The sequence below is a fragment of the Bidens hawaiensis genome, unplaced genomic scaffold (assembly GCF_021521415.1).
Source record: "Bidens hawaiensis isolate Kalapana, Puna unplaced genomic scaffold, B.hawaiensis_p1.1 tig00033138_1, whole genome shotgun sequence".
NCBI lineage: Eukaryota > Viridiplantae > Streptophyta > Magnoliopsida > Asterales > Asteraceae > Bidens > Bidens hawaiensis.
In genome coordinates, this window is record NW_027495667.1 from 14,314 (window position 1) to 29,136 (window position 14,823).

Sequence of the window (14,823 nt, forward strand, 5' to 3'; positions counted from 1 at the left end):
TACCTAATAAATACATGCTAATTGAAATGAGTAATCAAATGTTACCTTGTTCTTTCTAACTTTATTTGTTTAAATAATTAAACATTATTTTGATTAATGTGGTTAAAGAAAATCATTACGCACTTGGCTTTTTTTTATTTACAATTATGGATGTCCTTAGATGTTGATGACAATTTTCATTATTATCACCATATAGTTGTTAATGACAACTAATATTTTCTTAACAACCAGTGAATTTACTCTTCTCTCACAATTAGCTATTATTCTACTGCTATAGGTTTCACCACCCTTGCAACACTGTGTATATCTAGGATAGACATTTTCTTAAAAGGTATGAGATGTTAAAGCCAAAGAAATTGATAAGTGTGGGTCCAAAACAGTATAAAAGCTAAGCTAGCGCGCTACAAAAAGTAATAAAAAAGGGCAGACAAATGTGCAAAGTAACCTAAAAGCTAAACATCTAGTAAATAGAAAAAAACACATGCGAATGTTAAAGAGTATGTAAACACACATAACACGCCAATAAAGACCAAACCATTAACGAAAGAAACTGTAAGTAACAATTACCTCGACGACGACGAACTCATAATGCAAGCAGCTTTCCAACACACGAACCAACTGCAGTAACAACAATTTAATTTAAAGATGCAATGAAAATAAACAACAAAATTGTCTTTATATTATACATTTTTCAAAATAAAAATTAGTATCAGACCCACTTACATAACAATCTACTGTACATATTGCAGGGAAAATGGCAAAACCTTTAAACGGTTAATTAATCAAATAATGAATTTGAACCTTGCAAATGAGGTCTACATTAATGTCCAAAGCTTGGGCTTAAACCTATATTTTTCCTTTCGTTATTGTTGTTCTATAGATGAAGAAATGCATATAGTAGAAAGCTTACAACTAACTAATCTGTAATAATGCTACTGGTAAACATGGCTCATTAGCAATACAACTATTTTGACTCATAAGCTAACAGAAATAAGAAACTTGTATTGAACTATTATAAAGTAATAATCGTTATTTGACAAAAGAAGCTAAAGCATAGGTAAAATAAAAGAAACGAACATAAACAGACCACCTAATGTAGAAGCCAAAGCATAGGTGACCGCTTAATGTAAGAAATGCAGCAACACAGCAAGAAACTGTGAGTATTTAACTCCCTTAAGCACCAAAGTAAATGTATTGTCTAACATAGCCATAATTTTAAATAAACGACAAATGTCTTCAACTCTTTTATTCTCAAAGAATATATATGGCAAATACAATTATGTAGGTTACTGATCTACCTAAAGCTTTTAACCTAATTTGGCCAATTAACCCAAAACACAAAACTTCCAGCACCAACGTTTGAAAATAATAAGAAACTGTAACCTAATCGACCACATACTGTACGAAACGCAGCAAGAGTACAACAAATGATAGCCTACTTTACTCAATTAAGTAAGAAAGAGAACAGATAACCAGAAAGTACTCACCGGAGCAGACACAAAACCCCAAACCAAATGCAATTGAACCTGAAAAAACCAAACAAATGTTAGCGGTGTGAAGAAAATGGAGCAACAATTGAGGAAGATGTTATTTTATTATGCAAAAGCACAACGAAACCAGAAACCAAGCACCAAAAAATACCCACATGCAATTACAATTGATAATGAAGGCAGATGACATACTGTCACGGAGCACTTCAAACTCTTGTAACTCACTCTTGAAATATTTAGAACAGTACCATTATGTGTCTACCTGCTACTTTCAAATTAATAATGATATAATTGTAAATGCTATTAGTTCATGCATTAATTTGTTGTCTATTTTATTCTCTCAGCTTTTTAAATATTAGAACTTAGGGGGTGTTTGGTAGAGGGAATTGAGGGGTGAGAAATGGAATTGGAAAGAATTCTCTTGTTTGTTTATGAAAGAAAGAGGTGAGAAATGGAAATAAACCATTTCCATTTCTCTGATTTTGTTTCTCTAACAAAAGCGGAGAATTGGATTTCTCTACGTTCATTTCTCCCATTTTCCTCCTTTTCCTTTCAAACTCCTTCTTCTGCAAATGAAAGGCTCTCTCGACGTTCATCTCTTCCGATGACGGTCGTTGCCGGCTTCCATTTTTGAATCCTAGGCAACAGAGATGACGGAGGTAAGATGGTGATGTTTCATTGGACTTCTAAATCTGCTTTCTCCATCGATGATGGCCGTTGCCGGGTTTCATTTTGGAGCTCTAATCAACGGCGGTGGTGGTCTCAGGTAAGCAGTTAGGTTATTTGGCGTAAGCACCAATGGCCGACGGCGTAAGCACCTACCAGAGCGGCGGCGGAGCCGGCGGAAAGCTCCGGAAGAAACCTAGCCGCCGTAGTTCTCACGCCACGCCGTACGATCGACCTTCAACCGCAATCAGAAACAATAATAATAATAATAACAATAATAATAATAACCCTAGCTTGTTAGCAAAGCTTGTGGACCCTGCGTCTCGGCTGTTATACGCCGGTGCTGATAGGTTATTTGGCGTGTTTCGTAAGCGGCTTAATTCTCAACCTGTACAGCGTCTGACAGGTTAAAAGCTTTTTTTTGTTAGGTTAGGGGTTAATTGAATTTGGATGTGGAATTAGGTTAATTGATTTCGTGTATTGTTTATGTTGATTGTGTCTATTTGCTTAAGAAGCTAGGGTTTGTTTGACTGTATTTGTTAATACCTTGTAAAAGTGCTTATTTTTAGTGCCAGTTGATAATAGTTATATTATTATGGTGGATTGTTTTGCTATTGTTTGTTACAATGGCTTATATTTGGTTAGGTTTTAAGAAAAGGTGTGTTTTTAATTATATAGGGTATACATTTACATTTGAGTGGGCCTAGTTTTGCTATTGAATTGATGAAATTTTCATAGTGTTTGCCAGGTTAAAAGCTTTTCTTGATTAATAGGGTATTTATATTATGTGGAGGAATTAGGTTAATTGATTTTTGTGTACGACTGTTGTTGGAATTAGATGTGGTTTTGTATGGTTTATTGGTTGTTTATGTTGATATGCTTAGGGTTTGTCTGACTGTATCTGCTACCTTGTAAAAGAGCATATTTTTGGTGCCACTTTATAGTAATTCTATCATCATGGTGGATTGCATGTTTACATTGGCTTATGTTTGTTTTGGTTTCAGAAAGGCCTGTATTAATTGTAGGGGTGTGCATTTAGATTTGAGTGGGGCTTAGTTGAGCTGCTATTTGATTAAAGCTTTAGTGGGGATTTGTTTCATGGATGAGAATTGGGAATAGTTTTTCTGTTAATACTAAGTTTGTTGTTATGTTTGTGAATGTTCTTTGAAATCACCAGGGGTATGTACTATGTAGGCCTCTGTAGATGCGATAATGGAATGTGCTACATACAATCATACATCTTATATCTTGTTGCTCAGTTTTTGTTTCACTTATGTTTATACCTCACAGCATAAATGATGGTTGTCTGGTTTTATTTTGTGCTCATTATGTTCATCTTTGTAAGCTTGTCATTGAGTCAAAAGCGACAGACGTGTAAATTAAGTTGATATAGAAACATAGGTTTTCAATAAATTTGGTTTTAAGAAAAGGCATATGTATGTATATATATTCTAACCAAATCATGCTTGACTATCATAACGAAAGACCTTTTATTTTTTTATTTCACTTTTGTTAGAGCAGCTAATTAAGTATCTAGCTTACAGGACTATTTATGAGTGTGACTGTTTTGTGTTGACTTGAAATGATAATAAAGGAGAATGATTAAAAATGTTGATATCATTATTGATTTGGTAATTGCTAAGCCAATAAATTCATAACCCATAGTAGAGGTCACATCGTTGGGGGATATAACATCTAAGTTATATGGACTTCATTGTTGTTTGAAATTTTAACTGAAATAGAGCAGGGTCATTAATCAAAAAGCTGACATTATTTCTATTCACGTTGCAGAAGTTTTTAAAATATGTATTACTATGGGTCATAAAGTATGCATCAGTCACTAAGATTAGACAAATTTTAATTATAGTGTTAGAATATTTACTGTGGGCAACCAATCAAGTTTTTATCATTATGATATTTGATAAGTGGTTTGATACTTTCCCGCTACCTGTTTTTTTAAATACATATATATATTTTTTAATTCTTTTTACGTTCCTCACTATGACTTTATTGTGATCAGGGACTAATGAAGAACCAAGGAATGGATCTCAGGATGCAGTTCTAAATGTAAGTTTATTATTTTTCTAATACATTTTTTCTTCCCAAAAGTTACTTTTGCTTTGTTGTTAATAGATACTCTTTTCATCATCATAATCTTTATATGTGTTTTTGGCAGTCTGCATTAAAGAATTCTGCTGTAGTAGTTGAACCTAGCACCAATGAAGGTGCACCTGAGATATTAGATCTTGAGAATATGCTTAGACAGAAGACTTTTACCAGGTTAGTTTTGTTGTTTTTGGGCCAGTTACAAAACATTGCTATGATCTGTTCTAGGGTCTAACATACAACAACAGTAGGAAATAAACTGAAGTAAGCTTACGAGAATTGCATACTTGTGCAGATCTGAAATTGAGCGTTTGACCGCATTGCGGCATTAAAAAACAACAGAGTCGAATGTTGTTGAAGCGGATAAAGCGAAGTTTCCCAGCACATCATATTATGTTTCAAAACCTGATGCATTCACAAGTGGCACATTGATCAAACATGTAGAAGAGAGGGAGATTGTGAACTTTGATGCTGCAATTTCTACACCTGTTGTCAATTCAAGAGTAAGTTGTATTATTTTGCTTGTGGTTATTTGTTTTAGTTTTGAAACTTCATCTGTAATTGGATCATCATAGGCCTTTGAAGATGATGTGGCTTCACCTGCTGAGCTGGCAAAGGCCTATATGGGGACTAGGCCTACAAAACTATCGCCAATAACCCCAAGGTCAAACAGCCATGTACCAAGACAAGATTTAGTGTTGCTTAATAACACAAACACTTTTCTCAAAACACCTACCACATCACATACACCAAAGACTGCAGTTGCTACCAAGGCTTATGAAAATGGTTCAACAACCTTTAGATCTCGAGGCAGATCTGCTTTATACAATATGCCACGCACACCGTATTATAGAGGTCCTTCAACTTTAAGTCAAAAGATTAGATGAACCTAAAGCCTAATCTTCTTTGACCTTGTGTAGTTGTGTTATGATATCCTTTTGACCTTTTATTATTTCGCTTGATTTTAGGGTGTGGCTTCACCATCTGCTTGGGAACATGAAGGGTCAATTGGATCAAGCAGAATGGTATCTGTTTACTTGATGTACTATTGTTTTAAAAGTTAAAACTTAAACGTTACACCAAATATAGGGATCTAAATGGGTTTGAGACTTTGAGTTAGCTTTGATTCAAATGAAACCTATCTCACAAAAGACTTTTTTGCACAGGTTGGCATGAAAGTGAAAAAATAATGAGATAGCCAATGACATCCAAGTAGTACAGGAGAGGAAATCCTTTGGTCGATAGGGACTCTTTTAGCATGCAAAAAAAGCATTAGCATGGGTTATAAACTCTTCTAGTGTTTACTTGAAATTCATTGTGTAACAACTGATATTGTGAGTTATGATAAAAACGGTTCAAAGCAGCTCATTTGATTGGTAAAGATGTGGATCTAGGACGTTCTTTTCTTGCGTTGACAATAGAAGAGAAAATTGAGATGGTCGAGTTGTATACCGATGGTTCAATGGGATAGTTGTGTATGGTTGAAGTATGTTTTGTATGTGAATTGGTTTTAACTATGGTTGATGTTTTTTGCTTAAAAACTATGTTTTGTATGTGAATTGGTTTGATCAATGCATATTTTGGTTGGAATTTATGCATCTTTTTATATGTTTTTTATTTTTTAATAAATATTTGTTATGAAAAAAATACTTGTGCTAATGATAAAGTTGATATAATTCTCTGTTTATTTTCTATGTACAAAACAAGAGAAATGATTATCAGCTATATTTCTCTACTGAAATCTCTGTACTACCAAACAGAACAGTCAATTCTCATTCTCCAGACCAATTCTCTTTCTCTGCAATTCCATTTCTCTATTCCATTTCTCTACAATTCCATTCTCTGTACCAAACACCCCCTAAAAGGAAAAGAGAATTTTCTCTAGCTAAACATGTTTAGAGATCACTTAAATCCTTGACCGATTATGTGAAGACACGAGCGTTTGTACCGTTGTTAAACTGAAGTATGACCACTTCTAAAAGAGTCAACGGCTTTAAAGTTTAAACATCTTAAATTGCTCTCTGAAAAGCATTTATTTATGTGTTTATTTTGCCTTCGTTCGCTAACTTATAATTTATTGGTTATTTAATTATTAATTATGTCAAAATATTAAAATTATGCATTATCTTATTACCTCAATTGTTATCTTAGGCTATGCGTTGTGAGTAAAGAGGGGTGTGGTGCCATTCACACTTAACAACGTCCACGTGACATCCCGTGATAGCAATTGTGGAAAGTTTAACACGCGGCCTTACACTCTGCTTAATATATGTTTGAAATAGTTATTTGATTAATTCTAATAAATATTAGAATTTATATCTAAATAAACAATAATTTATGCAAGTGTTGATTAGTTGCTTGTTAGAATTTGAAGTTTATTTGAACGAAGTTTTTTCTTTGCCATTCTATTATTAGAAGTTTTTTTTTTATTTTTTATTATTTTTTATTTTTCTTAAGGTCCACATACATATGTACAGTAGTAACAGTACAAGAGCAGATAATTTTTATATTATTTTAGAATTAATGTAAAGGTATAGTTTTAGATTTATTTATTTATTTTAATTTATAGTTAATTGAGATGAATTATCGTAGATGTTGAATATATTTAAGCTTTGGATGTTAAAACTATTCCAGGTGATGTGGCAGACAAGTGCCCGTAAATTGTGGAGTCAGTGTTTTCTGGTCTCCACTGAATCACATGTAGATACGGTATAATAAATTGTTTAAAATCATTGATATGTTTAAAACATTAATTAAACTACGATTAAAAATATGAATTTTTGAAATGTGATCTAACCATACTGTAACATCTTTTTTCTTTAAGGCCAATTAGAGGTGGACAACAAAACCGGTTCCTGGAACCGGTTCGGTGGAACCGGTTCGGTGGAACCGAACCGGAACCGAACCGGTTCCTACCCGTTTTTCGTAGGAACCGGTTCGGTTCCGTTTCAACCCGACGATCCGGGACCGGTTTGACATTTTTGGAGGTGGACCGGGTAGGAACCGGAACCGGTTCTAGAACCGGTTCGGAACCGGTTCTAGCCGTTGGAGTAGTTCTAGCCGTTGGGAAACGGTTTTATGGCCGTTTTTTGACCGTTGGGGTCAAAAATGGCCGTTTTTTGGCTCCCCAAACACCCCACTACTAGTATAAATAGGTATTTGGTGTAATGGGTTCATCACAACACTCAAAACGCAAACCCGAACGCAAAAAAATACAAAAAAACGCTATTACAACGTTCTGAGTTCTCTAATCTCTTGTTTTCTCTTCTTCTATATTCATATTTGTTGTTATGGCTGCCTCACAATCATCGGTTGGTCAAGGTTCCACCGCCGGACCAAGTTTCGTTCGTATTGTACCTCATAATCGTAATCAAGAGATTTGGTGCAATTGGGATTTGGTTGAATTGAGTGACCATTCATTGAAGGCTCGGTGCAAGTTTTGTGGGATATATTTAAGCCCACTTTCGAATTCAAATTTGAAGAAACACATCGAAAGACCGTATTGCAGGGCGTTGAAACAGAACGTCGAGTCGCAACAAACGCAAATGGATAGTGAAGGCGGAATATTTACATACCAAAATGATCGAGTTCAAGATCGTATGGCGAAGTTTGTGATTCAAGAAGCTTTGCCGTTTAGCCACTTCGACAACCCTCGCTTAACCGCCATGATTCGAGATACGCTTCAACCACAATACACTCACGTAAGTCGTCATACTCTTAAACGTTATTGTTTAAAATTGTGGAAGAAGGCCAAAGAGGTACTAATTGCATATTTTGAAAATATAAATACGGGAATAAACTTAACTAGTGATGTTTGGTCGGCTCCACATGGTCTACCCGAATCTTATCTTTGTGTCACCGCTCATTGGGTAGACCCGTCATCGTGGGAAATGATGAAACGCACCATTGCTTTAGAACTCTTTGAGTATCCACATACGGGAGATAATTTGTTTGAAATTTTAGATTATGTTATAAAAACTTATAAACTAGAAAATAAAATATTTTCAATTGCATTTGATAACGCGTCGAATAATACATCGGCGGTTGATAAATTAAAATTAAAATATACGCCGATTTGCAATGGAATATTTTTTCACTCAAGGTGTGTTGCACATATCATTAATTTAATCGTGCAAGACGGACTTGCTTCGGATGAGGTTACATCGGTTATAAACGATTTTAGAGTAATGCTATATGAAGTTTTTAAGAAAAGTAAAAAAAGACAAATGGATTATAGAAAATTTTGTAAAGATACGGGAAGAAAAGCTTTGGGAGCTAATTGGGATGTACCTCATCGATGGAATTCCACTTGCATAATGTTTCAAAGTGCTTTGAAACAAAGAGAAACTTTACAAATGTTTCATTCTAGTCTTGCCGAGAATGATTTGGCAATCCCCTTTTCAAATGAGAAATGGGAAATTATCAATGACTTATCGACTTTTCTTGAAGTTTTTAAAACATCAACTACGAAACTATCGGGAACGTATTATCCGACAAGTCCCTTGGTTCTTTCGGAGTTATTTTTAATCGTTAACAATCTTAAAGAATTTGAAAACAAAAGTCCAATGTTTTCAAACATCATATTACCAATGAAGTTTAAATTAAAAAAATACTTTCTTGAATTGCCACCGATTTTTACTTGCGCCGCCGCTTTAAACCCAATGTTAAATGTTACGGGGGTTGAATGTGTGATAGACGAAATTTTTTCAGTCTTAGATATGCATGAAGTTGACCCAAACTTTTCAACAGAGGCACAAAATGATTTTAACTTGAATTTTAAATTTATGTATGACTTTTATATAAATAAATATGGGTCAAACATACACATGCCTACGCCAGGGGGGTCTTCATCAAGTTCAAGTGCTACTAGAGTACGAGACCCCATGATTAGCCTTATGAACACCGTTCGCAACGTAACGGCTAAAAAACAAAGGGGTAACACCCCTTCAAGCGAACTAGGAAGGTATAGTGCATATGATTTCTCTACCGGTTTATCCGAAGAGGAATATGGCACTTTTGATGTTTTGGCTTGGTGGAAGGTAAAGGAAACCGAGTTTCCGATTCTTGCCATCATGGCCCGTGATTTACTAACCGCCCAAGCTTCTACGGTAGCTTCGGAATCTGCTTTTTCTCTTAGTGGTAGGGTAATATCAGTGAGAAGAACAAGACTGAATTCGGAGTCGGTGGAGATGTGCATTTGCTTGAAGGATCACTTGGACTCAATCGATCGTGTTCAACACGTAACCACTCTGGAAGACGAAACACCACTTGATGTTCGAGTGCACGACGAACAAGAAGGCGTTTCTACAAGTAATTCTGATGAATAAGTCGCCACTCAATAATTACGACGAACAAGAAGGCTTTTCTAGAAATAATATGTCACAACTTTATATTTATAAGTTTAATGTTTTGTTAGTTTGTTTTTGAATATTTTAAAACATGTAACCTTTTTTTTTGAACTTCTTAAAGTAAATAAAATGAATTTTATGTTAATTGTTTTTTTTATTTAACATGTTATACAAATACGAATCGTATAACACCGCTCTTGATTATAATTCAGCATTTGACTTGCGTAAGCCAAAAGACTATAATACATAGCAAACTCAACAAATGTAACACGATACAGATTTAAGTTCACCATTACACGATACACGATACAGACTAATCAATTCAAACACGCTGACACTCATAGCATTAAGTTCAATATGTTGTTTACCATTGCTCTGTGGGTGAACAACAAAAGTAGCATGAGCCTCTTCAGAAATCAGAAGAACACAAATCATCACCTACACAAGCAGCGGAAACGAAAAACGAAAAAAAAAATAATATTTTACACTGTAACCGGTTGGAACCGGTTACAGTGTAAGAACCGGTTTAGGAACCGGTCAGAACCGGTTCCACCGGTTCCGGGTCCGAGGGTTGGGGAACCGGTTCGGTTCCCTAACCGGTTCGACCATGGAACCGGTTTAAACAGTGATGTTGACTAATGGAACCGGTTCCGGTTCCTTTGACCAACCCGATTTGATCACCTATAAGGCCAATTATATCATGCTGTAACATCTAGCCCTCATATTAATCAATATTGTTTTATTTGCTGCTTACAAAGAGTTCATATATTTGCTTTAAGGTGGAAACTCCCCATATGATCACCATGGAGTTCTTGTTCCACATCCATTGCGATCAAAACGCATTGGTGATATTTGAGACATGACATTATGATCTAGAAATTAGATGTCACACCTATAGCCATACTAGAAATTAGAGCTGATTATTCATGATATGACCTAACACAACGTTAAACAAGCTGGAGTTTCGTCTAAATAGGCTTGAGTCATAAATTGGTCAACGCATCGATGATATGAAAATATGTATAAACATGCCCTATCCCGCTTAGCGTGTTTATTACATATATGACATGTTTAACTTATCCCTTTGTTTTTCAAAGGCAACATTTGTATCGATTGATCATGTCTAAGCAACACGTTTTTTTTTTAAATGGATTGTTGTGCATACTATTAATGTTGCCCACATGACAAGTAAATTAGTAAATTTTTCAAACTAATAAAACAATCAGTGACAACATAAATTTGTGATTTCCAAATTGATCCTTAATCAAGTAATATGCACTGTCGGTTTTTATAGTATACTACTATACATTAACCAATTTTCATAGTTATCAAACCAAGTATGACAGAAACGTCTTGTCACACCACCATCAATTTTTTGAATGACTTCTTGGTTGACATGCTCAATCACGTATGCCTTTCTAATTCATCTCGTTGATTAAGGTGGTAAAAGGTAGTTGGTTTTTGATCGACGTGTTTTGATAGGAGATTATCAAAATAATTTGTTCAGGAGTTTTAGAAGATGAAGATCCTTGTTTCATTTTTCAGTTTTTTATCCATATTCCCTAATGCGGAAATTTATACCTAAATTAACAAACATGTTTCAAGCTAAAGTAATGATGCTGATAAACTAATCACTTAAAAATAAAGTAGCAAAGAATCAAATTATATACAGTAACATCCAAATAATCAATCATATATATAGGTTTTAAAACGAGCCAAATTTCCACCATAACTATTTATTCATTTGTTTGTTGAATAAATACTTTGGCCACGATAGATTTGAGTTAGGAGTGAAGAAAACCGGTTTGGGAACTGAGTTCGGGTTGTAAGCTGCAAGAAAGCCGCTCTGTAAACCAGGTTGATTGAAACCGGTTTGGACCGAACTGAAAGGGATGAAGTCGATTTAAGAATCCTACGTTGAAACCTTTTAAACCTAAACCGAACCATATGTAACTTGGTTTAAAAACCTAAACCGGTTTCAAACCGAACCGATCCTTTTTCTCTTATAAACCGATTTTCAAACCGATTTGGGCCTAGAAACTGATTTGGTGCACCTCTAGGCTCTAGTTTGAGAGGTATTTGGGCTGGTAGAAACGAGCCACAAGCCCACAATGGCACAAAGTTTGAAAAGTTGATCCGTGGGCTTACAAGTTACAATGCTGATCTTCAGTAGAGGTGCACAAATCGGGTTTTTCAAATACCCGGGTTCGGGTATGAAATCGGGTTCAGGTATGACCGGGTATTGAAAAATCGGGTATTGGTAATACCAGGGTCGGGTTCAGGTCCGGGAATTGCCTCTAAAAACCGTACCCTATGCATCGGGTTTAGGTCGGGTATGGAACCGGGTATTCTAAAGCTGGGTATTTGAATACCCTATTTTCGGGTATTGAAAAAACGCTTTTTTGGGCTTTTTTGGGTTTTTTTCGAGGTTTTTCTAGGGTATAGATTGGATTTTTTAAGGTGTTACAATTTTTAGGGGTATATTCGGGTATTTTTCAGGTATTTTTCGGGTAACTTCTGGTATAGATCGGGTATTTGATAAACCCTGTTTCGGGTATTGGAAAAACCCGGTTCCGGGTATGGAACCGGCTCCGGTTTTCGGGTATTACCGAGTATAAATCGGGTCCGGTTCCGGGTACGGGTTTTGGTACTGAAATGCATACCCTATCCGTACCCTACGCCTACGGGTAGGGTCGGGTCGGGTACGGGCTGGGTATTAAAAACCCGGGTATAAAAAAACCGGTTCCGGTATTTTTTCGGGTCCGGTTCCGGGTTCGGGTTTTTTTTTCACCTCTAATCGAGTAAAGAAACAAAAACTTTGAAGATAATCTGGTCTTCGGCGTGGGTTCAATTATGAGTAATCAACTAATCATAGTGGGCTTTTTTTTTTAATTTTCAAGCAAAAATTGTAGCCGAAAATAGGATTTCTTGTATAAATTCGGTAAAAAAAAATTGTAAAATATGCACACAAAAAAATAGCAAGCAAACGTGTATATCATTAAATAAAAGTAGTTACCTAAAAACAAAAAATGTATATATGCTTTAAAAATAAAACAATTATAAATAATATAACTTTAATGAATTACATAACGATATTTTTAAATTGCATGTTGCAACTAGCAAGACCGTCTAAATTAGCTAATGGTCAACCACGTTTATGTCTTTGCTCGACTTTTATACAAAATCTTTGTATATATAAATTAACGCTTCGACAATAAAGGCGGATAAAAAGTTTTGTAGAAGTCTTTGATGATTCGGTACTGAAAGTCAACTCTGAGCCGGTTGTAGAACATACTAATATATATGTATTTCACTTGAGCTAAGCCCGCTGCATTGGCTTGGTGATTTGTATGGATTTGTGGATAAACGGATCAATTATGATATTAAAGGCAGTGGACATGAAAAATTTAACACAGGACCAAAAATTAAAAGCCACACAACGTCTGTAAGTAAAGAATAAGACCTATTATTATAGCATATTTTAGTTATATACTACATATTAAATATGTTTGTTGGCCGTTCTAAAAGAAAAAAAAACACCGGTTGAAGACGATTAGCATCCATACAAAATATTTATCAAGTTGTTCAATACATACTCAATTTTAAGTTAAAGAAATTTCAGAAGTTCACAAACACTTGTATCTATCATTTTAATCGTAACATATAAAACGGTTATGTAACCACATAATTTACTTTCTATCTATCTATATACATGTAATTGCATAGTCCTCATTTTCCTATGGCTTCACTTCTTAGTTCTTACATAAACTGGCAAGAGTAATTTATGATTTTATGTTATTTTGAAGTTTAGTTGAAATGGGCCAGATCTCTTCTAGTTGGGCCTCTATTCAAATGGGCTGAATAGATAATGACTTTTTGGAAGTTAGTTTAGTAATTAATGGTGACAGAAACAGACGCACAAAGATTTTTGATTAGTTTAATGAAGATATAAAAGGTGTAGGAGAGTCCACGTCGCCCAAATACAGACCATAAGAACCTCGTACCCCCTTATATTTTTTTATGTTTTATTCTCTGGGCCCATCTCGTTATTTTCACTTTCACCAGGCCCACCAAACTATTTTACTTTTTTAATGTCGGGATACTAGACTGACTAGCCTAGTATAGACGTGCACAAAAAAACCGGTTCCGGAACCTAACTGGTGGAACCGAACCGGAACCGGTTCCAGTTCCAACCCGGTTGGTACAATACCCGGTTTGGGTATTTTTGTACCCGAAAATCGTACCCGGTTCTTCTATTTGTATGTCAGTATCAGTTCGAACCCGGTTCCTACCCGGTTCTTAATTGGAACCGGTTCGGTTCGTACCTGGAAAAACCGGTTCCGACGGGTTTTTTTTGAAAGGTCAAACAAAAGTCAAACAAGCCGTTGGAACCGGTTCCAACGGTAATATAGCCGTTGGAACCGGTTTTTTAGACACCAATTAGCCGTTGGAACCGGTTCCAACGGTAATATAGCCGTTGGAACCGGTTTTTGAGACAATAGATCCGTTGGAACCGGTTCCAACGGTAATATAGCCGTTGGAACCGGTTTTTGATGCCCAAACCTATATATAACTTGTTTCAGCCACTTGTTTTACCACCAAACTCAAAAACAAACTAAAATACTACTCCTTTAGCAAACCCGTTCCTTTACCCGACCATCCAACTAAATATTATTATGGCACCCATTAAAAAAACTAATAAGAAGGCTAAGAAGAGTGCTTTTGTTGCCCCCGTTCCTGTTACGGAGGACCCAAGGGTTGTTACGGTAGTCAACCATAACCGCAACCAAGACATATGGAAGAATTGGGATATGATTGTGGATGACGAAGGTTATCAAAAGGCTCGTTGCAAACTATGTGGTTCAATATTAAAGCACGATTCCAACTCTACTTTGAGAAAGCACATCGAGAAGCCATATTGCAAGGCGTTGAAAGGGATTGGCACGACCGATCAAATTGACTTGGGTAAAGATGGTACACTATTTCGTTACAACACGACTCAAGTTCAAGATAGAATGGCAAAGTTCGTTATTCAACGAGGTTTGCCGTTTAACTAATTTGATGACCCGGAGTTGACGTCGTTGATTCGCGAAACTCTACAACCGAGATACACACATGTAAGTCGTACTACCTTAAGACGTCATTGTATCAGGTTGTGGGAGTGTGCTAAAAAAGAGTTAATCGAGTCTTTTCATTCTTTAGAAGCCATGGTT

At 35.7% G+C, this 14,823-nt stretch overlaps 1 protein-coding gene across 1 annotated transcript; it reads left to right on the forward strand.

Moving 5' to 3' along the window:
• Positions 1 to 2,288: 2,288 nt before the first annotated feature.
• On the forward strand, positions 2,289 to 5,292 carry LOC143584489 (nuclear pore complex protein NUP1-like). Its single transcript, XM_077066531.1, has 4 exons — positions 2,289 to 2,562; positions 4,177 to 4,223; positions 4,333 to 4,765; positions 4,838 to 5,292. The coding sequence occupies exons 1-3, from the start codon at positions 2,289 to 2,291 to the stop codon at positions 4,495 to 4,497; spliced, it is 486 nt and encodes a 161-aa protein (XP_076922646.1). The 3' UTR covers positions 4,498 to 4,765; positions 4,838 to 5,292.
• The last annotated feature ends 9,531 nt before the right edge of the window (positions 5,293 to 14,823 follow it).